The sequence below is a fragment of the Cetorhinus maximus genome, chromosome 6, assembly GCF_964194155.1.
Source record: "Cetorhinus maximus chromosome 6, sCetMax3.hap1.1, whole genome shotgun sequence".
Taxonomy (NCBI): domain Eukaryota; kingdom Metazoa; phylum Chordata; class Chondrichthyes; order Lamniformes; family Cetorhinidae; genus Cetorhinus; species Cetorhinus maximus.
The window spans coordinates 53,744,112-53,768,554 of record NC_135884.1 but is presented as its reverse complement, the minus strand read 5'-3'; the positions used below and the strand labels follow the sequence as shown (position 1 = coordinate 53,768,554).

The window sequence follows — 24,443 nt, the reverse complement described above, 5'->3', positions numbered from 1 at the left end:
ACACTTCTGCTGAATCCATAACTATTGCAGTCTGTTTACAATGCACTGCTTCATTCCAGTAAATCCATTTTGCACCTTCCCCATTGTCTCTGTATGCTTTTGCCAATTTGGAAACCAGAACTGTTCACAGATGCTGAGTGTGGTCTAACCAAAGTTCAAGACAAGTTTGATGTAACTTCTCTGGTTTTCAATTCTATCGCTCTAGAAACGAAACTGTGTTTTTTTTTAATTGCCCTATTACCTTATGTTGCTACATTGTGATTTGTGTATCCCCACATCCCTCTGCTCCTTTACCCCACTTTGACACTTACTATCCAAGGAGTATGTGACCTCTTCTTTCTTCCAAAATAAAGCACCTAACCTTTCTCTATTTAAATTCATTTGTCAATTACATACCCATTCTGAAAGTTTACGCATTTTATGACAGTCTTCCTCTGTATTAACTATACCCCCCAATTTGGTGTTGTCTGCAAATTTTGAAATTGTCTTTCCAATTCCTGAGTCTAAATCATTGATGTAAATGGTGAAAAGTGGTCCCAGCACCGATCCTTGTGGAATAACTTGCAAACTTTTGCCAGTTTGAGTAATTGATAATGCAGTGCTCCAGTCTTTACCTGCTAAATATGCTACTCTATGTAGGATGTTTACATTTTCTAGCAGCAGGCACAGGACAGTAGTTGGAAATGGAAGCCCTGTCCATCTTTCATTTCCTTAGTCCAGAAAGAAAGATCAATTATTGCGCCTCTATTGCTTGCATGACTTAGATTATGCAGTTCAACACAGACTGGGGATTGAGCTTGGAACATTGTGTAACTGGCTATCTCAGTTTCACACTGTTTCTTCATTTAATAAAGAAGATGTTTATCCAATTTATGTCACATTTATGAGTGAAATATGTAAGTAGGTTTAATAGCGATTTGTAGAAGTAAACCACTGTGTATACGCATATAAACACATGTGTGTGTAAAGTACATCTTCACAGTGCAAATATATTATTGAGTTTGTGCCAGTATTGTCTCCAGTAAATGTTGAGAAGTGTTGGTAATTCTTTTTAATTCTCCTTCAAATGTTACATAAAGCTGTTTTTAAAAGGTAATCAAGCAGATGAAGAAAAAAAGATCAGTAATTCATTACGATCATCTGAGACTGTCAGTAATGCATGGTCAGTGGCCTTATAAGGAGCATTGTTATCTACACCCTGAGTTAATGGCTTTGAGATAAAATTTAAATCACAGCCAGCCTTAATGACTGAAAGATTCCAGTTTGGAAGTTTAAATAGGCAATAATAATCAATGAGGAATTGATCTCCAAAACTATGGTGATCACCAAATTAAATTTCTAAGTAGTTTTTTTTTCACTGGAGCAGGAAGGTGATCGTAAAATTCACTATTTTAATACAGTTGCACAGCTGAACTCCAGAACATTATATAAAAGTAGTTTCATGTAAAATTTTGTCTCAATTAATCTTTGAAATGTCATAGGTGAGTTTCAACATTAAAACAATTTTCACACTTTTGGGAACTGTGCTCATTAATGAATCACGTTTAGTGTTAGAATTATCGCTAGCATTGTGCTACATTGAAAAGTATAATTTGACAGGCAATTTAACAAAAAAAAAACAGTCAATTAGAGAAGGAACAGCCTATAATCCCCAACTCTGATGACCAGCCATGATCTCATTAAATGGCAGAACAGGCTCAAGGGGCTGAAAGGTCTACTTTGGTTCCTATGTTCTGACTACTGCTGATTATGAAGGCTGTTCTCCTGCCCACCTGCAAACTGACTCTGCTTTACAGTTGAGCTGAAGAATCACTATTGTCTTGACAAATATACAAACCTATCAGGATGCCAAACCAGCTGGTTTATCTGATTAACAAAAAGTAACATTATTTTTGAAATATATGTGCATTTAAATTATTAATGTAGACTCTTTTATTTACAGAAAACCTCTACTGGTTCTATTAATGGTCCCAGTTCTACCGCATATTATTTAGCAGAAATCAGTTGTACAAGTTAGCTTCCAGATGCTCTAATTAGCACTTTGACTCATGGGCCAGAATTCGTCGGGTCGGCTCTGCGGGAGCAGGCCGGGGGCGGTCAGGGAGCCAATCGCTGTCTGCGATCAGCTCCGCACCGCGATTTCACGTAGGTGGGCCAATTAAGGCCCGGCCTGTGTGGATCACGAGAGGTAGCGCTGAACGCTACCTGTGCGAGCGGGGGGAGGAAAGAGAGTTGGGCCTAGTGTGCAGTTCGCGCATGCCGCAAAAGAGCACTTCAATCTCCCTGAGGCTCCGTGCCTCAGGGAGATTGAAGCACTTTTTCAAAAAAGTACATAAAAACATTAAAAATTTAATGAAACATGTCCCCTCATGTGACTGTGCCATATGAGATGGGACATGTTTTTATTTTCAAAATAAAGGTTTTATTTAATTAATATTAGCTGTAGGAAAGCTCATCCCACTTTGGATGAGACTTCCCAAAGGCCGCTTGGCCTTCTCGCCTGCCTGCCAACCGTAACGTTGGACGGGCAGCGAAAAATTCAACTTAATTGCCTTGTTAATGGCCTTAATAGGCCTTTCAATTATCGGCAGATGCACAACCGACTCCGGCACGTACCCACCAAACGAAATATTGCACATCATTTTACGTGTCGGGCATGCACCCGCACACCAATTGTAAAATTCTATGGTTTCATTAAGTGATTTTCAGCGTAATTTATTCCTAATAAAAGAGTATTAGATAGATCCAGAGTTAAGGTTTCCCACATTTGTGCATTGAAGTTCCATGCTACTGCCACTGAGAATTGGGATGAGAGTTTGCACTCAAGATTTCCACATGGTCAAATTCTTTTTCTCAAATTCAATAATTTGAGTAGTGTAAAGTGGATATGAACCATGAACCCACAAGGAAAATGGCATAACTAAGTGTAAACCTCCGTATGAAATTCTTGTATAATTCCCATGGAGCCGCATTGTCAAATGCTTAAAATCCAGTTACTTGTCAAGCTTCTCAGCTGGGCAACAGTACAGGGGAGCCCCAAAGAGAAAAAGGAAACAGCAGGAGGAGGGGAGAAAGTAAACTGGAGAAGAAAAATCTGACATTATAAGCAGGGTGGCTGTAATATGTATAATTAATACATGCCAGTGAAAAATGTATTCTATAAAAAGAAAATCGGAGGTTCCAGAATATTTCAAGTGTGGGAAGGGGGGCACACTGAGTGGGTAATTTCCCCAGTGCCTAATTTGTCAAATGCTGAACTGGTAAATGCACCAAGATGTGATTCTCAACCTTTGAAACAGACCTTAATGCCCCTTTGCCAGTTTTCTCTTGCTTTTGATTGCTATCCTGTGCTCTCTGATAGAAATCTGCTTCCTGATTGTCAGGTTAATGTGTGGTGCTCCTATCGTTAACTAGCCTTCTGATGTTCATAATCAAACACAAAGAATTCCAGTATGATGTTGGATCTTTGTCTTTGGAACTGTGTTGCACCGCAAATTGCCATCTTGGGAAGAGGGAAGAGTGCATGGTTAAAAACTGGATGAAAAATTTCACATCAAAATGCCAGACAAGCCGAAAGTCAGCTATGAATAGATTATAAATAAAATTATTATAGGTTTGGGTCTAACAATGTTTGTTGAGAAAAAAAAGAAATGTAGCCTTTCTATCATGTTTACTTATTTATGGTAACATCTGTGTTGAACATCACTGACTGTGTATCTAAAAGGTGAGCAATTCTGCAGCAATGGCAGAACTGCTGGCAAATATATATATATTTAAACCAAAAAGCTAGTTCCCATGGGCTTATTGCTCACTGTGTACAGAAATGCACTGATGCACTTTCTGTTGATATGCTAATGTGTTACTAGGGTGATTGTGAAGAGATTCTGAATTATTTTTCTGTGGAATGACTGAAGAAAAAAACTCACTACAACCAGACAGTAAACATATTCACAAAGCTTCCTTCATTTGGACTCTGGCCTCTATTATATTGCTGTTGTGAGTAGTCAATGACAAGCATAAGCATGACTAGCTTTATTTAAATGTTTGCAGTACATATTAAAAATATCAAAGCATTACTTAAGTTAATGGTTGTGAATGCCAAGCTATATGGATGAAATAGGAGTCCTCTCCCCATTCAACGGATCCTTTTACCCACCTCCAATATTCTCCCTCCACCTGGACCCCTCCCTCTGGATTCTTACCTTCTCTTGATCTTTTCATTGAGAACTGTCGGCGTGACATTAGTCGTCTCAATTTCTCTGCTCCTCTCACCCATTCCAATCTGTCTCTCTCTGAACTCACTGCACTCCGTTCTACTATGCTTCAGTTCTGCCGAAGGGTCATGAAGACTCAAAATGTTGACTGATTTCTTCTCCACCGATGCTGCCAGACCTGCTGAGTTTTTCCAGGTAATTCTGTTTTTGTTTTGGATGAAATAGTGCTACTTTGGTTTTGGGATGATATGATTTTAATTTACTTTTTGGTAGTAATTGGAACTTAACCTTTATGATGTGATGTGATTGTAACTGTGGCCCACTTCCACAATGGATTATAATTGATTGCAATGATTCAATAAGGAAAGTTTGTTTGTGGTGATTGGTATGTTTTATGATAAGAAGAAAGTCTGATGGTATTCATCATTACTGAACCAATTAGAAAGGATAGTAATCGCAGACACACTTTATCTATCATGTTTGGGCTATTCAGTTTATATTCAGTGGCTGTGAGGAGCTAATAATGAGACACAGTGGAATTTTTTTATGTAAAAGTTTGCAATTACTATATTAATAGCCATCATTTTGAGACAACTGTGGTGCTGTTACACAAAGTGAACAATGCGGTAAATGATAAATTTTAACTTGGAGAGCCTATTAGATGAAGAAGCATATGATGTCACGTGGTCCAGTAATTCGATTTTGTACCATTCATCCTTAGAAATGGACAAAAAATAGTTTTTAAAACAAAAACAGAATTACCTGGAAAAACTCAGCAGGTCTGGCAGCATCGGTGGAGAAGAAATCAGTTAACGTTTCGAGTCTTCATGACCCTTCGGCAGAACTGAGTATAGTTAGGAGAAAGGTGAAATATAAACTGGTCTAAGGTGGGTGGGCGGGGGGAGAGAGAAGTTGAGGGTGTGGTGATTGTGGAGATAAGCAAGCAGTGATAGGTGCAGATAATCAAAAGATGTCACAGACAAAAGGATCAAAGAGGTGTTGAAGGTGGTGATATTGTCTAAGAAAAGTGCTAATTAAGAATGGAAGACAGGATACTCAAGGTACAGCTCTAGTGGGGGTGGGGTGGAAAGTTTTAGTTTTAGATTTAAAAATAATGGAAATAGGTGGAAAAAGAAGAATCTATATAAATTATTGAAAAAAAAGGGAGGGTGGAGAAACGGGGTGGGGATGGGGGAAGGGGGAGTTTAAGATCTAAAGTTGTTGAATTCAATATTCAGCCCGGAAGGCTGTAAAGTGCCTAGTCGGAAGATGAGGTGCTGTTCCTCCAGTTTGCATTGGGCTTCACTGGAACAATGCAGCAAGCCAAGGACAGACATGTGGGCAAGAGAACAGGGTGGAGTGTTAAAATGGCAAGCGACAGGGAGGTTTGGGTCTTTCTTGCGGACAGTAGTTTTTGCTGATTTTTTTAAAAATTCATATACGGGATGTGGTCTTTGCTGGCTAGGCAAACATTTATTGCCCATCCCTTATTGCCCTTGAGAAGGCGATGGTGAGCTGCTTTTTTGAACCACTGTGATGTAGGTACACCCGCAGTGCTGTTAGGGAGGGGCTTCCAGGATTTTGACTCAGCAACAGTGAAGGAACGGTGATATATTTCCAAGTCAGGTGAGTGGCTTGGAGGGAACTTGCAGTTGGCAGTGTTCCCAAGTATCTGCTGCCCTTGTCCTTCAAGATGGTAGCAGTTGTGTGTTTGGAAGGTGCTGCCTAAGGAGCCTTGGTGAGTTTTTGCAGTGCTTCTTGTAGATGATACACACTGTTGCCACTGTTTTTCAGTGGTGGAGGGAGTGAATGTTTGTGGAAGGGGTGCCAATCAAGCCAGCTGCTTTGTCCTGAATGGTGTCAAGCTTCTTGAGTGTTGTTTGATGTAGGGGGTGGTGGTGTGTGTCAGCTTCACCTCTGACTTCTGAGCGGTCCGAATCGCTCCCACTCCCTGGGTTCTAGACCTTGGACTTATTTGGGGGTTGTGACAAAGTGCAGCAGACAACTGGTTTTGGTGCAAGAAAAAAAAACTGGGTTTATTGAAGTCACAAATGAATTTAAAACATTAGGATTACACTGAGATTATACAGACCTACAAAGTACACTTAGTTAAGAATGGGGAACACATGGCATAACGAGGGAAAATCACGCTACTAATCCCCTTACCCTTGTCCCACCCCCAGAACCTAACTAAATTGAACTAGGAGAGGTCAGGGATCATGCTCACTAACCAGGGTTCCTTGACAGTTTGAAATCAAGCCAGGTAAGCCAGTTGCAGTTTTGGGGTATGCTCTTTGTGTCCTCTGGGGCCTGCCGTCCCCACGTGGTCCTGGTCTGTGGAATCTGCGAAGGTTCTTCAGGTGGGTGGAGGGCGCAGTTGTGGGTGGTCGATCTTCATGGAGGGCTGCGGTTGCAGCCTTGTTGTCTTCGGTTGAGCCTGCTACCCCGTGCCCCTCACCGTGATGTTGCCTGCGGGCCTGCAAACCTCCAGATCTCCTCCCTCTGCTTGGCTCAGCTACCTCTCCCTGCTTAAACTCCGCTTTAACCACTCCAAAACTGCTCACCCTCCTCCCCTTCATAACTGGTAGCCGAGTTATACTGTTTTTCGAATTTCTTATCTCAATCCAAATCAAGGTTAGTTCTTTGTCTGATTTTGGTGGGCTTCTTCAGGTGATTGTTGTCTCATTGTTTTTAATGAGCTCGCATGATGTTTATTGCTGTCTTCCTGTCCCCGTAATTAGTCTTGAACTGAAAGCCATTGTATGTGTGGAGTATTGATAGGTTCGCATAATTGCATTGATTGCTGCCTCCCTGCCTTAGCAGTTAGTAGTGATTATTTATGCAAGATTTTGATGGGCTTTAGTTTCGGGTAAGATGAAGTCTGTCTCTGGGTTGATTGTTTTAAAGGGAAGAATTCAAATTTTTTGTCTCCTCTCGTTGTCTGGTTTTAGGCAACAATCCACACCGCACTCAACAAGCCCGGGCATGTCCAGTCCCAGGCCTTCATGGGCCTAGCCTCCTGTCTGCAGGGTTGTACACTTAACTCAGCAGTTGGGTCCTCTGCCATAAAAGTCCAAAAGTCATATCCTTGTTGATGATATGAAAAATGTGGGAATTTTGAGAACCCTTCATTGAGCTGTACTCGTCCAGGCAAGTGAAGAGTATTCCATTACTCCTGACTTGTACCTTGTAGATGGTGTTCAGGCTTTGGGGAGTTAGGAGGTAAGTTACTCGTCGCAGGATTCCTAGCCTCTGCCCTGCTTTTGTAGCCACAGTATTTATATGGCTAGTCCAGTTCAGTTGCTGGTCAATGGTGACCCCCAGGATGTTGATAGTTGGGGATTTAGCACCATTGCTAAATGATGAATGTCAAGGATATTCTAATACAAAGTCCAGTCTGTCAGAGAAATGTAAATGGGCAACTGCATAATGAAAATATGTATTTCATGCTCTTTAATCAATCATTAATTAGGTGCATTCATAAATGTAAATCAAGTTGTTGAACTGGTGTCACAGCACTGCAGAAACAAATGATTAACTGAGACTTGAGTTTGAATATCTTGATTGACATTCACACTAAAACAAATTTTCACTTAGGGCAACTTTCTGCATCTTAGCTATGTTGACTAGAAAAATTAACTAAAGATCCTTTTCTCCACTGTCATGTACACATGGTGTGTGAATAATAAAACTGAACTGATGCTGCTCATAATATGACCATTTGCTGACCATTTGTTTTGGTTTGTACAAAATGATTGATAACATGTTTAGGATTAAGACAAGTCTTTTTTGTTATTTAAACTGCCCAAATTCCATGCGACTGATGTAAAGTAGATCTGCTCAATTAATATTTCTTGGCCATTGTGGGCTACAACTTATACAGACTTTCAAATGGCAGAGATACTCAAACCGTATAATAAGCTTAAGAACGAGGAACAATAATTAAAATGACCATTGAAGTAATAATAGGATTCTTCACAATTCGTCACTACATTCTGAAGACCTAGAGCAGTTCCTATTTATTTCTGTTGAAGTATAAAGAAAAGAGTAAATGACTAGGTGAGGAAGGGTGCAAGAACTTCTCCCTTTGCCCATTCCTTGGTTGATCCTAACTGGGTTTTTTGAAATTTATAAGGATGAATGTGCCAATTCCATGTATGTCTGTTTATGTACGGGTTGCAGAGAATTCAGTCATACAGGCTTTCTTGAGTTTAAACATGTTAGGGTTTAGTGTGCTAAAAACCCACCCAGGTAAAGCTGTTAAAATATAAAAAAAGATAAACACATGTCCCAACTGTTCTCAACACGCATATTCACATGCAAAAATACAAGTTACAAAGGAGAGGATGTTAACTTTTGGCCAAATTATGATTCAATGATAAAAGGCAAAAATATAAAGAGTTAACTGATTTTGAGTCCTTTGCTGTTGTTCATGGCTGAGGCATTTCTTAAAGCAGTAGTTCTTGTGTTTTTTGCCCCTGGAAATGCTGCTTTGGAATTTGAAGTCTTCTTTCGAACTTCTCTGTTTGCTAATATAAGCAGGTAGGGTCCAGCTTAGTTGAAAGAGAGAGAAAGGGGCAAACAGCTTTTTGATGCTTCAGATGTCCCTTCTCTAGACTCAAAATACAAAGGGTTTTGGTCATGTGGTGATTGGCCATTGATGCATGATGGAAAACAAATGAAAGTCCTGTTAATGAAGGCGCTTTCACCTCCCATGGTCAAAACTATTGACATACAATAGAAGCAAATAGCGGTCCTTAGAACTTTCCATGTGCTTTGTGAGTTTTCCTTTGTTACCCAGTAGTTCTGGACACAAAGCCTTATTGTTTTTGCTGTTTTGGGGTCAGTTTTGACAAGGGCAGGTGCAACATTCCACAAGAATGTGGTTACAAATGTTCATTGTAATCCACTTTTAGAAACTTCCAGAAACTTGGCCAGCTCGCAGTCCCAAATGTCAGGTGACTGTGGCAGCCATCTTAAGTCAGTTCCTTTGTTTTAACAGTTGAAACTGTGTTTTTTAAAAACTGTTCCATATGTGAGTCCAGCAGATGGAATTGAAATTTAATATTTGACAACACACCTCTGTAACAATACTGTTGCATAGTTCTCTGTCTGACTAAATGTTGTATTTCAAATGTTCCTTCTAAATTCAAATGAAACATTTATGGTTTGTATAAAATACAGTCTTATTTCTGATTCATCTGATGCATGTTAGTTGAATTATACAACTTTTTTTTAAAAATGGACTAAGTGTCACATTATGGTAATGAATACATATTTTAAAATTAAATTTATACAACATTGCCTATCTACAGCATAATTAGAAGTGACTCAGAGCCATAAATGATCATCTTGAATAATTCCTGGGAGTTATTGTCAGCAGGAAGTACTTGCATTCATTTCAAGTCATGAAAAGGGACCAAAAAGAAAAATCACACTTTGGCCCCATTGTGGCAGTACCCACAGTGGGATTCAACAGCCCAGCCAAAAGTGCATTGGCTTTCGGTGGGACTGTATGACCATAGTGGCAGGTGGGACCAGAAAATCCTGCCCTTAGTAAGTTTAAAGGCACAATATTATCAACCATAAGAAAGCAAAAGTTACTGTTTTTGTCTAAATCTTTCTTTTTACTTCCTTTCTAATTTCTTCTCTTCCTGTCCCTTCATTAAGCTTGGAGCCAAACATAGACCAGATTTTTAATATTAATTTAATAAAACAAATAGAAACACTTAGATGTTCAACTTTTCCCAGCTTCAGAAATGAAGGGAGCTGAATTCACACCAGTGGAATTGCATGTTATTAACCTAAGATGCTCTGGTTTCAATTGCAATGTTCCCTTGCACAGCTGAGCTCATAACTCTTTCGTGCTCCCACAAATGATCTAATCAAAACTCACCCTTTAATCAAAAGCAACTATACTAATCTGTAGTGGTACAGCAAAATAAGTAAAAAGAGACTTTAAAGTTAGTGTGAATCCTTTTCTTTTTAAAATTTGTCCTCCCTCTTCAAATTAGTTTGAAAATGTTTTGTAATATGATGGGAAGTGTAGCACCTTTCCACGGTGCTTCAATTCTGCTTATGTTAGGTGATGAAAGACATGACTCTCACTGTACATATGTGAAGCATGCTTCATTAACAGTGATTTGTTTTAAAGTTGAAGAGAACTGACACACTGTACCACCCCACAGCTTAATAGAACTAGATAGAAAATTGGTCAGAGCATTTCCTTGTTTATTTCGCTGTGACAACTAAAGCAAAATATATTTGAGGTGAAAACAATGACATTTTCTTTTTGAAATGGATTATTAATAACCCCAGGTCACTTGAGACCTTTATCATTTTTTTTTGAGTGGTCAGCATTGCCTATTGTGATGACCTGGTGTAACACTTACAAATGAAGTATATTGTCTGACTCAGTGCAGCACACTATATCTTCACCTTTTCGCTCTGGGGAGTTTCTTCATTGTTAACATCTGTACATTACTCAATTGCTGAGCTTTTGCCCTCGATGCTTGTACAGGGGATCATGTTTACAAGACAAGCAGAACTGTCTGCCATTTCTTTCGCAACATGCTTGAATGCTGTGCTTTTGATTATTCAACCTGTTTAGATAATTGCATGATTTATTAATCGCCAAATCAGTTGTTTTTAGCTGGATCAGCCAAAGTGCCAATGTCATTGGTGCATTCTGATGGTAGGCAGAACACTCGATGCTTGCCCTTAATTCTTTTTCAAATTGGCTTTTCCCACAGATTAGAGATTGTACCTTGAAAAGGAAGTCTTCTATTAACTGCTGATTGTACGAGAGGCTTGTTTGCCCTTGGCAACTGAAGATGATGTTGCTATGGAAACTACTGTTACTACAATCATTCATTGGCTGCCTTGCAGGTAAAATATCTCATTAATACTTTTGATCCATACATGGCAAAATATCCATCATATTTTCTGTTGAATAATGCTGCCTGCCTTCACTTTCTAAAATGTTAAAAGAAACTTGCAGTTACATGAGAGTTTGATTTGTTCCTGAGCAGGTTTATTTGGAATTACCTGCCGTGTTTAAGAAATGTAGATTAATTTTATCCAGCAATGATCTGTTTTTTTAAAAAGCCCAAAACAGGCTTCTTTAAAGCTGCTTTGTCCCACACTAACAGGGGAGTTGCTTAATTGTTTTTGAACCCTATTCTGGCTAACTTCTATTCTATATTGTGTAATCATTTGCATTAGATAATGTGAACTGAAACATAGGCAATTATGAAGCATATCAAAAATATGCTATCTCTAAGAGTACTGTACAGAAATGCTTATCCATTCAAATGTTCTGTATCTTTCAGTCATAATGATTATATCTAATGCTTACAAAGTCAGAGGTGAATTGAATAATGGTGATATTTTAACACTGCAAGGATATACATCGATTAATGTATATATTTTATATAATTTTGGAATTTACCTTCTCATGTCACTCATGTCAAAGTATAGATCATTAGAGCAGACTCAAATTGTCAAGGAAAACAATTATTTGTAAATAATTGATTATATACATGATCTAGTATCTTGTTAATATATATTCAGTCATGACTTCATTCCATAATTTAAAATGGAAACTGTTGATTAAACCTTTGTTCATTTAAAGCCCTTTAAATTCCTTCAGAGCAGCATCATTGCTCTTTTGGAGAGTCTAAGAGGTAGGTAAATTTAATGGAATAGCAAGAAACAGCTTGCTGTGAAAACTGTTTTCGATGCATGGTATTGTTTGTTGCCAAAGTTTGCACCACAACAGATGTGGAATCTGCTGCTGTGCGAACAATTATGATGCCATTTTCTTGAGACTAAGTTCATTATTTTCGAAGTTCCATTTACAATTGCCTTTGGTCATGTCATGTGAATGGTATAATTGTGTTGTGTACATTCACAACATACAAACCACACAGAACACTTCAGTAGAAAAAAATGGCACTTTTAAGGTTAAAGTGTATTTTCTTCAGAAATGCCATGCTTTTGGCATTATGTGAGCTGAAGTACTCGATGATTTTCATCTATAAATCCTTCTGTTGCATTCCTGCTGTCAGCCTTGCAAAACCAGCTGCATCTTCTTCCCTTGAAATAAACAGAAACATGGAAATGACATGTGCAATAACAAATGTGCAGTGGCCAAAAACTGAGCCTTAATGACAGCTTCTTACTAGTTGAATGGAAAAATATTTGATTACATTCCATACTCATTTTTTTCAATGTAATCCTCAGCAATTTTTAAGTTCAGAATTTTTATTATGTTTTTAACAGTTTTTTCAGCTCATTATACCTTTTATAATTCTGAAAAAATTAAAGCATTAGAACAAAATGGAGAAATCCTTTCTCTACAATTGTGTCACTGAATAGATTTGAATATGAATACCAGTAAAGGAATGTAAATTATTGGTCGCCTTCTGCCTGATGTGTGCCTATATTGGGGCTGCAGAAAAGAAAATATGTGAAGGCCAATTACACCAGGGCCTGAGTTTTCTTGACTCCGTCTGTGTTGGAATGGAGGTGAAATGGCTTTAAAATCAGGATTCTTACCCTCATGCCCATTTCGAAAATTTTTGCCGGTGTGGGACATGAGTGCAGGTAGTGAGGCTGCATGCAGCACTCCTGTCTTGCTGGCTCCATTGCGGAAGTGGGCATTTTGGACACCCTGCAACTTTCATGACCTAAGGCTGGCTTTTACAGGAGACCTGGTTCATGGCAACTCAGAGGGGTCACAAACCTGGGGAAACCCTAGTCTGCAGTTGGGAACCAACAAAACAAGTAGGCATTCAACATTACCCTCTGAAGGAAATTTGCCCTCTTACCTTCTCATAAAGCTGTCAATCAAATACAGGGATTGATAGTACCATTGAGGAAACTCTTCACATCTCTTAACCTTGTCTAAATAAACACCAAGGCATTGGAAAACTACTTCAAAGAAAGATCAGGGGGAGAATTTTCCCCCCTGGGGTTGGGGGGGGGGTGCAGGCGTGGACCCAATCGGTGGGGGGGGAGGTGGTTCCAGTCGGGGCCTGCGCTCTTTCGTGCATGTGCATGAAAAAGCGCAGAAATCTCCCTGAGGCACAGAGCTGCCTCAGGGAGATTAGTTTAAATTCCCAAAATTTTAATAAAGAAAATTAAAAATTTTAAGACGTTACCCATGAGCTGGGACATGTCAATGAATTTTTATAGAAATTTTTATTCAATTTATAAACACTCCATGAAACCTCATCCCGCCTGTGGATGAGGTTCCATGAAAATGTGAAGGCCGCCTGGGTTCTTTGCCTGCCCGCCAACCTTAAGGTTGGATGGACAGCTCCGTTTATTAGTTTAATTGATATTTAAATAGCCTTAATAGGCCTTTGACTGTTCGGCGGGCATGCAGCCAACTCGGCAGTGCGCCCACCGAACTGAAAATCTAAATGACGCGTGGTGACATTGGGACATCTGACCAACGTCACCGCATGTCATTTTACGCCTTGGCGCACAGGCCCCACACCCGCTCGCTGAGCTGAAGATTCAGGCCCAGGTTTGTACATAGGGTGATGTCATTCAAACAAAGCTATCACTTTGCTACCTACCCCTGCTGGGCTGAGTCCATGGGTCATTCTTTGAGCTCAGCCAAGCATTAATAATGAGGCCATCTGGCATCTGTATCAACACAAATAAGTTGAACAGATGGCCAGATACCTGTTGTGCCAGATGGCCTCATTATGAATGCTTGGATGAACTTTGTGAATGACTAATTAATTCAGCCTAGCTGGGGTCTATTTATCCTGTTGTGAAGGGGAGTGCTAGCTTTGATTGATTGACAGTTTTATTATCTTGTAATAGCATAATTTTTCTATGAAGAGGCTTTGCAATGCCTATGTGCTTATTTGAACAAGATTAAGAGGTGTGAAGTAGATTAAAGATTCAGCAGGGAAGATATAGAGTTATCCCCTGGAGCGGTAACAATGGGCCATAATCTTAAAATTAGAGATTGGCCATTGAGGAGTTAATTAGGAGGAAATCTTTTATTTCTGGAATTAGTTCCACTAAAAGGCTTTGGATGCCATGTCAATTGAAATTTTTAAGTCAGACTACTTGCTGGGTAAGGCTATCAATTGGAAAGAAGCTAAGGCAGGTGAAAAGGGAATTGAGGTACAGATCCAATATTTAACCAGTTTTCAAAGGTATAGCCTGCTACTTTTGCCTTCAAGGGTCAGTGCCTGTGTTTGATTGACAGTTTTGCAAGAGTGAGAGGGGGCAATGTTCTTCAAAGACATTTTTGAATGGCTGATTTTTCATGAGCGTTATGAAGACCTGCTAGTGTTATTATATGGCTCATTGGTTGTGCACCTGGTGTATGCTGGGTAAATGGGCACAGAGGAGGCATGGGGAGCTTGGGTGATATGAGGGAACATGGAGTGCTCAGTACTCAAAATGGGCTTTGACCAAGGCTCTGTACAACTTGGTATCACTTCCTCCATTTTGTTTTCCAATCCCCTTGACATAATGACCAGCATTCAACATAGCCTTTTATTTTCATGTGCACTTGCTTCCTTGGTTTCTCCACAGCTCCTGGTTTTGCACAATTAAGAAAATATTCAGATTTGCTTTCTCCAATCCAAAGTGGATGACCTCACAGTTCCACACATTGAAATCCATCTGCCACAGAATAACCTACTTACAACGGGACTTAGACATACTAAGCAAATTCCTGCTGCCATAAAACAGCTTATTCTGCCTCTTAACTTAGTGTCAACTGCAAACACGATTTACAACTCTATTAACTCTCTGGAAAACTGTCCACAATAAATTCTAAACATGTGTTCCTTCACTATTTGAGCTATTCTGTTTCTACCAGTCTACGAATCATAGAATCATATAGTGCAGCACAGAAGAAGGCCATTTGGCCCATCGAGTCAGTGCCAGCTTTCAGAGAGTCATTCCATTAGTCCCGCTCTTCCATATATGCCTGGAGTATTTTTCTCCAAGTTTATTACAAATCAGAATGACTCATTGCATGAGAAAGTATTTCCTCATGTTGTCTATTATTTTTGCTAATTACCTTATACCTAAGTCCTCCATTAAGGACTCTTCAGCTATTGGAAACATTTCTCTTTATTAATTCTATCTAAGCCCTTCATGATTTTAAACACCTTTGCCAGATTTCCTCATTCTTTTCTCCTTTAAGGAGAACAACTTCAGCTTCTTCAGTCTTTCTTTGTAACTGTAATCTGTCATCCCTGGAATCCTTCTGGTAAATCTCTTCTGTACCCTTTCAAAAACCTTAACGTCCTTCCTAAAGTGTGTGCCCAGAATTGGGCGCAGTGCTCCAGCTTAGGTCCAACTCGTGTTTTTTATAGGTTTGGCACAACTTCCTGGCTTTTGTACTTCGTGGTTCCATAAAGCCCAGGATCACATTCGCTTCATTAATTTCTTTGTCCACATGCCCTGCCACATTCAAAGATATATGCATAAACACCTTGAGGTCCCACTCTTCATGCTCCCCTTTTAAAGTTGTACCATTCAGCTTGTATTGTCTGCCCTCATCCTTCCTACCGAAATTTATCACTTCCCTGCCTGCATTGAATTTCATTTGCCATGTGCCTACTCATTGCATCAGCCTGCCTATGTCTTTTTGAAGTCGATCACTATTTTTCCTCACTGTTTACTACATTTCCAAGTTTTGTGTCATCTCCAGATTTTGAAAATGTATCCTGTACCTTCCAACTCCAGTCATAATGTATACCAAAAACAGCAACATTCCTGCTATCGAACCGTGGGAACACCACTGTTTAAGGCTTTCCAGTCCGAGAAACAGCCATTCACCACAGCAAAATCAAAAATAACTGGAAAAACTCAGCAGGTCTGACAGCATCTGTGGAGAGGAACACAGTTAACGTTTCGAGTCACACACAGCTCTGTTTTCTATCCTTTAGCGATTTTTTAAATCCATGCTGCAACTTCCCTTTTTATCTCATGGGCTTCAATTTTGCTAACAATTCAAATATGTGGTACTTTATCAAATGTCTTATGAAAGTCCATATACAATGTCAATTGCACAGCCTTCTTCCGCACACTCTGTTACCTCATCAAAAAAGTATTTAGTCAAACATATTTGCTCTTAACAACCCAGTGCTGGCTCTCTTTTAATCAGCTATCCATCACCTTAGATACAAGATGATTATTTAAATGATTGTTGTTAATTGGGTTTAAACTACACTGCTGTTTTTCTATTCACTCCCCAAAGCGAACTATAACCAAAGACTAAATTATTTACTCAAGTTCAATAAGAGCCACTGAAATATTGAAAAAAAATAAAGATCCTAAATATTAGATATCCAGATATTTAATTGAGAGAAGTGTCAACCTTGGCTCTCTCACCTCTGAGTCAGAAGTTTTGTGTTCCAGTCAACAGTACTGTAAAGATTGACCCTAATGAAGGAAATGCAGCAGGAGCCTGAAAATAAGATGCTTGAGCCAGACGAGCAGAGGATATTGTCCTGCTAGATCCTAAAATGGCTACCTGAAGAATTCATGGAATCAAAGAATGGTTGCACCACAGGAGGAGGCCATTTGGCCTGTCATATCCATGCCAAGAACAACTCAACTACTCCCATTCCTCTGCCTTTTCCCCATATCTGTCTTTTTTTCTCTCTTCAGATAATTATCAAATTCCCTTTGAAAGCCATGATTGAATCTGCCTCCACAATGTACACTCATGGCGGGCATGGGACGATATGGTGAGAAGGCCAAAAATCAGTTTCATGCCCGTGTGAAAGCACAGCGGGATCATCCGATGGTTTCTGCCATGGCAGAATGCCAGTCCCGCTGGAGGCCGGCGTAAACCCGTTTTGCATCCCGCTAATGGGATGCAAAGTAAGGCTTGACTGGAATCGTCCCCCCTCATGCTAGATTTTCTGTTACCCCAGTGAGAAAATACACCAGCCCAGAACACTGGGCAAGTGTGACGTGCAGAGGTCAGGGCTTAACGTTAGGACCTTGCTCAGATCACGGACATCCGAGGAGCAGAAAATACTGAAGCCCTACAGCCAGCGGACCCTGGAGGAACATGTGCATTGCTGGGTGGATTCCCATAGACATGGCTCCGCCATAAAGAAACTCACAGAAGGTGGGAGATCTCTGTTGATGTCTCAGGTCTTCTTCGGAACATCATGGTCTTGGCCATGGGCTGTTACGGATAATTAGTGAGTGGGGGTGAGCAAGGTCCAATTGTGAGTAGGAGAGGAAGGTATACCGGGGAATGAGGTTGGGGGGTGGAAACAAAGATGTCAGTTGGGGGGGTAGGGGGGTGAGTTTGAGAGGGCGCGGGGGGGAACAAAGGTTCCGGGGGGAGGAGGGAGTAATGAGGAAGAATGCAGCAGGTGGGGAGGTAGGCGTAAGGGAAGGGGTCTGGTGTGGGGAAGGAATTGGGAGGGCGGGGGGAGGTGTCCGTGGGGAGGAGGGAGTAAGGGTGGAGGAGGTAGTAAGGGAGAGTGGGGGGGTTTGTCCAGGTGAATGTGCAAGGGAAGGGTCTGTGACTGCCTCCTGGGGAGTGAACTGAGGGTGCACGTGGTAGTAGGGAATGGTGAGTATGAGAAGGGGCAGAGGGAGCCGGAAGGGTGGGAGGATGAGGGTGCAACGGTAGCAGTGGACGGAATGGCAAGGGCGGTTGGTGGGAACTTGGAGGCAGACACAGACCACAGACCGTGGTGGGCGAGAGGGAGGAGGTCGGGGACGTCAATGTGGATCGGGGTGGGGTTCTCAGGAAGGTAGGGAACGTGCACATTTACGTGGACATCCTGGAAAGATAAGGGTTTGGGCTGGTAGATGACTGGGGGAGGTGGAAGGTGATGCTAGGGCGATCAACAATGATGGGAGAAAGGACATGGGTGACAGAGGATGAGGTTGAGGTGTCACAGGCAAAGGGGACTCAAAGGAAGCAGACTAACTCCGGGATTCTTGAGTGGATGACCCAGGGGTGGCCAGCTGCTGCTGCTCCTCCCTTCTGGTGCCTGATGGCCCCGGCCTGACTCCTTGAGGGGAAAGAGCACTTGGGGGGATATCGAGGTGCCCCATTTCCCTCTCACGTTGCCACTGCAGGAACTCACCCATGGCTAACACAATGGAGTGCAGGTCTGGATGCATCTCTGCGTTCTGCTGGACCAGGGTCTCCATGGCATCCGCCATCCATCCCATGGAGACCTCCTTGCGCGTATATGTGGGCTTCATCGGAGAGCAGGCGGTCACAATCTCCCAACTCGTGTGCCACTCTGTTCCAACAGCTCTGTGTGATGTTCCCCCACTGCTGACACTCCACGCTGAGTTGGAAGGCCGAATCCAGAGGCTTAGCATCTGACTCGGACCTCACAGATGTCTTTTCCCTAGCAGTCCTACGAGTGCTGGGGAGCTTGGCTGCATCTGCATCCTCCTACTGCAGGCACGTGTCTGCGCAGTGACTGCCAGGTTGTTAACCTGAGTCTGCTCTAGATCTAGGCCCCACTGAGGTGTGTCTCTGTACTGGTGCAGGGTGTGGGTAAGTGCTGTGATGGGTCTTCCAGGAAGCTTATTTCCAATTCTTCAATGGAAGAGGTGTCCTCTTGGATAGAGGTGAGGGACTGACTGGCTGTGGGCGTTGGTTGCTTGGCAGAGCTCCCTGTTAACCAAAGTGGAGATGATTAGTGCATGGCAGCAGAGTCAAAAGCAGGGGACAGAGCACTCACAGTTGCGTTGAGAGGGGGATGATGTGGTGCAGGATCCTCATGTGGGTGTTTGCTGCCAACCTCACCATCACAGCAGGCATGGCCCACGTCCTCACCAGTCAGCGTGATGACACACCGCTCAAAGTGAGTGAGGGACCTAATGTGGGCTACTCCACCCCTGGTCTGGGATCTCTCCCTGCTGTTGTGAGCCAGCTTCTCCTGCATGAAAACAGATGGAGAGAGTGTGAGCAGGACACAGGGAACCACATGGAATGTTTGTGTGGTGAGCGGAGCCATGAACGGGATGAGGATGTGAGCTCCAGAGGATATGAGCCTGATGGAGATGTGAGGGTGTGTGTGAGAGCTAGTGGTGTTGTCCCTTGAGGTGTGAGATCCCTGTGGATGTGTTATGCATTTGTGAGTGTGAGAGTTGAGAATGATTAGATGGTTGACTTACACTGGCGGAACGGATGAGAGTATTCATCCTATTCCTATACTGGATGGCTGACCTCCTCTGTGTTCCGGTGGCACTGACTGCTGCTGCCACCGCCACCCAGGCCAGACTGGTGACCCTTGTGGGCCCCTTGCGGCCAGAGCAGGTGTAGAGGACATTGCGGCGGCCTTCCACTACCTCCAGCAGGCGCCCCCCAGAGGCGTCACTAAATTTGAGGGCTGCCGTCTTTGCTTTCAGGGCCATCTGTCACCTGGAGCAGTCCTGGTCCATGGTCGTGAAGTAGGCATGTGCTTTAAATATGACGCCTGGAGTGAGGAAGTGCTGAGGTCATGCAGGGCGGGAAAATCCAAGCCCACCCGCCAAGGATCCGGCATGTTTCCTGTGAATGCATTAATAATGAGGCAGTACATGCTGGGAGTGGGACAAAATGGCACGAAAACCCACCGTTGCTGCAAGCGGGTTAAACGTCCTTTTTTCCGCCCGTTACCACGCTTTGTGCAAATCTGCGATGATTCCGTCCTAGGTCATTAATGTAGGTCAAGTAAAGCAGTATTTCCAATATCAACCACTAGGGAACTCCACTGTATACTTTCTCGCAGTCCAAAAACAATCACTGAGACTACTGTTGGTTTCCTGTCACTCAGCCAATTTTGTATCCATGCTGCCGCTTTCCCTTTAATTTCATGGACTTCAATTTTTCTGACAAGCCTTAATGAGTAAAACATTTGCTTGTCCAAACTAACAAATGTTCCATTCACATTCCACATACCACACCAATGCCTTTCCCTTCCATTACAATCGGTGATGATCACCACACACAAAGAAGCCACATTCTCCATTTCTTTCCTCGAAAGATTGTTTTCATCTTGGCAGCTTTTTCAGTATTATCTCAAAAATGTCAAAATTCACACTTTATTCCTGGCCTTAAAAAATATAGCTCATTTAAATGTACCTATTCCAAGTGCCTGCTACCAGTGATTCCCCTTCTTCACAGCTGTTGTATGCTGTGCTGGACTAACTATTTCTGTGCTTCTCCTTAATGTAATCCCTGAGACAGCAGCCTCTGAGGCAGTTAGAAACGGCTTATTCAGAAATAGCTTCTTGGCTCCTGGGTTTCTATCTCTGTCAGCATGTACTGCTCATAGACCTGCTTCGGGATATAGCATTTTCAATGTGAGCATAGCTCAGGCCTGGCTGTTAGGAAGCCATTGGCTAGGGGCTTTAGAATACTGTGGAAATGTTCTGTCACTATGGACGCCAACATTATTCATTGGAAGCACTGTCCAGATTTCAGTAACCATGTCCACTGATGTGTGTTTAAGCAAACCCCATTACAAATATGACACAGTAGAATACTATACCAATCTCTCCCCTCCTTTGGCGAAGCTTATCAGCCAACCCATCGAATGAGAGGATTGCAGCCAAAGGCCTGTTTGGCAGCATGAGATACTCAGACTCAGGCATTTGGACCTCTGCCACGAAGCATTGTTCTGCAGACTGCCACGGATCTGCTACTCATTCCAAGTCTTCCTGCAGATTTTCAATGCTGTTCATCAGCACCCCACGCAGGCAATTTGTGGAAACCTCCACACTTGCACTATCTGTTGGAATTAGCTATTCACATCACTCAAAGACTCCAACAAAATGTAATAAGTGAAAGGCATCCTTCTGTTAAAAGCTAGGCCATTGATATCTAGATCCTTGGGCTCCCAGCAGGAAATAAAAACTTTCCACAATCTCTTTCGCATACAAGCTCAATGGTTTGCTCCTTGAGGCTGAGCACATTGCTTCATCTTGCTCCCAGATGTACTAGATTTCTTCTCACAGCACAACACAGACTAAAGGCAGACATATTACAAAAGACCACTAAATGCAGCAAGAAGCAGAAAATAAAACTGCAGATATAGCAATGAAAATAACATACTGGAATTATACATGCTGGAATTACAATCCAATTAAGGAGCAACTGCAAAAGCAAAATGCTAAGAATGCTGGAAATCTAATAAAAACAAAATGCTTGAAACACTCAAAAGGTGTGTCTGTGGAGGGAGAAAAACAGAGTTAGTGTTTCAGGTTTGTGACTTTTCATCAGGGCAAATACAGCCTGGTGAAAACATCAACTACTCTTTTACATTAGTACAGGTCTTTGAGACCTACAGGAAACAAGAACCTCCTCTAACTTGTGATTGTACATGCATCCAGTGACAGGACCCTGCCTCTAGGAATTTTCTCAGAGGTGTTCCTGCTTCAGTGCTTTTCTTTTGGCAGAGGTTCAATAGAAATCCTGTTTAAAAAGTGAAAGTTACAGCGACAGAGTGGATAAAGCTCCAAGCAAATTTCCAGAATATAATCGACTGGCACATGCACACTCCACAGAACATATACCACAGAAAAAATGGTGCAATGAAGCACTTGCTGGCTCACCTCATTTCCAGTATACATCCAGTATACATAGCTATGTGCTGTGGTACAGGCCAGGGAAGAAATCTGTCCCACAATCACTTTAAATGAAAAGCAAAAATCCTGTTCTGGAGCACAATAAAAGAAGCAAACTGCAAATGCAGGATATCTGAAGTACAGACAGTAATTGAGAGAAGTCAGAGCAGGTCCGTTAACATCATGCAGACGAAATGCTGTGCATTTATAGCATTTTCTATTTAATTTTAAACCGTGGTCCTTTTATTAAACTTTAATAATAAATTACTTAATAAATCTTACAAATTGGTAAACAAGTTAGAATTCTGTATTCTGCATTGGTTTAGGAGAGGGTTGGGAAGTACTTGTGTTTGAGGAAGTCAGATCAATTTTTAACTTGCAATCACTTTATTCTCCTTTTATGGATGGTTTGTTTAAATTTTTTACCCTTCAGTTTATTCTGTTTAGATTCAATCAGCAATCCAGTTTGTCAAATATTTTGCTTCAATTCCTCAGTATTTGCATGACCTCTTCTCAGCTCCCCTTTGTGAACTCTTTTAAATGAAAATGGATAGTTCTCTGTCTTTTGATGATCTCATTATGGACTCATTCTTTTTTTGCACTTTTGACTGGTATCTCCTTGCTCATCTGTCACCATAATGTATTTTTGTTCCCTTTGTTCCTGAGGTCCATTTAGCCTCTCCCCCTTACACCAGTTGACATCTTAGAAATTGGAACCAACCAGAGTGATATGCAAATATTATTTAGTTTACTTTCCCTCCCCATCCAAAAAAAAAAATAACGAATGCAAATTAGAAGTCAGTGTCTTGTGCTCCATTTTCTTTAGCAGAGCTGACTCACACAAAAGCAGGAAGGGAACATTTATTTTCTAGCCAGCTAGCAATGTACGGCCATTAAGTCATTTTACTTTGGGTACTGGAGAAAAATTAGTTACCTTTTTTCATACATGTTTAGAGTTGGGATGAAACCACCACTGTGTATTTTTTTAAATTATTTTTTATGGGATGTGAACATCATTGTCAAGGCCTGCTTTTGTGTCCCATCTTCAATTGCCCTTGAGCAGGTGGTGGTGGTGAGCCGCTGCCTTGAACCGCTGCAGTTCATGCAATGAATTGTCTGATGTAGCTGAGCCATGGAAAAAAAATAATGGCCCAGGTTTAATCCCTGGTCTGTGCTGTGGTAATGTAACTTAGTCAGGGTGGCAACTGGGGAGAAATCAGCCAAAGCCAAGCATGGTGCAGCACTTGCAGGAGAGGGAGGAAAAAGTAAATTTAAGAAAATTTTTGTAGATTAAAAAATGCCAACATTAAACTCAAATATAAATCTGCTAATTGGTTGTCAGCAACAATCTCAGATATAATATACTATGGGCTAATTTTTATTACTACATAAAATTACATAGAATATAAGGCAGAGAAACAGGTTATTCAGCTCAACTAGTCTATGCTGGCATTTATAATCTACACATGTCTCCTCCCATTCCTCATCTCAATCTTTCAGAATATCTTCACATTCCCTTTTCTCTCATGCACGTGTTCAATTTCCTTTTGGAAGCATTTAAGTTATTTGCCTTAACCACCTTCTCTGGTAACGTGTTTTACACTCTAACACCTCTTTGAGCAAATAAAGTTCTTCTTATTTTTGCTATTGGATTTATTTGAAACTATTTTGTATTGACGGCCCCTGCTTTTGGATTCTCCCATAAGTGGAAACGTTCTTACAACATCTACCGTGTCCAAACCATTCCTAACTTTTAAAGAGCTCAATCAGGTTACCCTTAAGCTGTTCTGAAGAAGAGTCATGTTGGACTCAAAACATCAACTCTGTTTCTCTCTCTACATATGCTGCCAAACCTGCTGGGTTTTTCCATCACTTCCTTTTTTTACTTCAAACCATCTAATCTCTAATGAAAAAAAGGTCTCACTGTTCAATCTTCCCCAGTAGCTGTAATCCCTTAGTTCTGGTAACATCCTTAAAAATCTTTTTTGAAATTATCTGGTGCCTGGCATGTTCACCAGATATCTTAAAGCACTTTACAGCCAATTACGTACTTTAGTTTAGTAACCGTTGTCATGTAGGAAACAGAGCAGCCAATTTGCACACAACAAGCTCCCAAAAACTGCAATGAGATAATGACCAGATAACCTCATGTTGTGCTGTTGTTTGAGGGATAAATATAGTCCAGGACACTGGGATAAATAGACTGCTGTTCTTCAAAATAGTGCCATCAGATCCTTATGTCCAGCTGAGAGGGCAGACTCTTGATTTAATGTCTCATCGAAAAGATGGCACCTCCAACGCAATCCGTCAGTACTGCACTGGAGTAGCAGGCTTGAATTTTGTGCTCAAGTTTTGTACTTTCTCCAGTGCTTCTATGTCCTCCTATATGAAATAGACCAGACAACTTCACTACTTTTGAATTCTTTACCCCGAGGAATAAATCCTAGTGCTCGGTGAACATTTTTTTTAATGCTTTGCTGAACTTTGATTTTGATATTGAATTGCTTGCTCCCAAATCATTAATATAAATTATGATAACAGTAGTCTCAGCACTGTTCCTTGCAGGACACTGTTTTCTACTTTAATTCAAACTGAATAACTACCCTTACTCTTTCTTTCTCCTTTCTGTCTTTTTAGCTAAGT

The 24,443-nt window shown here is 41.3% G+C and overlaps 1 protein-coding gene across 4 annotated transcripts in view; it reads left to right on the top strand.

Annotated features, from left to right (window-relative positions):
• LOC144681763 (contactin-4-like) overlaps nucleotides 1-24,443 on the top strand; it is a 1,677,954-nt gene that overhangs the window by 160,935 nt on the left and 1,492,576 nt on the right. For all 4 annotated transcript variants that reach the window (XM_078543733.1, XM_078543732.1, XM_078543731.1 and 1 more), the window contains exon 2: nucleotides 10,967-11,102. In XM_078543733.1, the coding sequence (XP_078399859.1) occupies nucleotides 11,048-11,102 (55 nt within the window). In that variant the 5' untranslated portion in view covers nucleotides 10,967-11,047. The remainder of the gene's footprint in view (nucleotides 1-10,966; nucleotides 11,103-24,443) is intronic.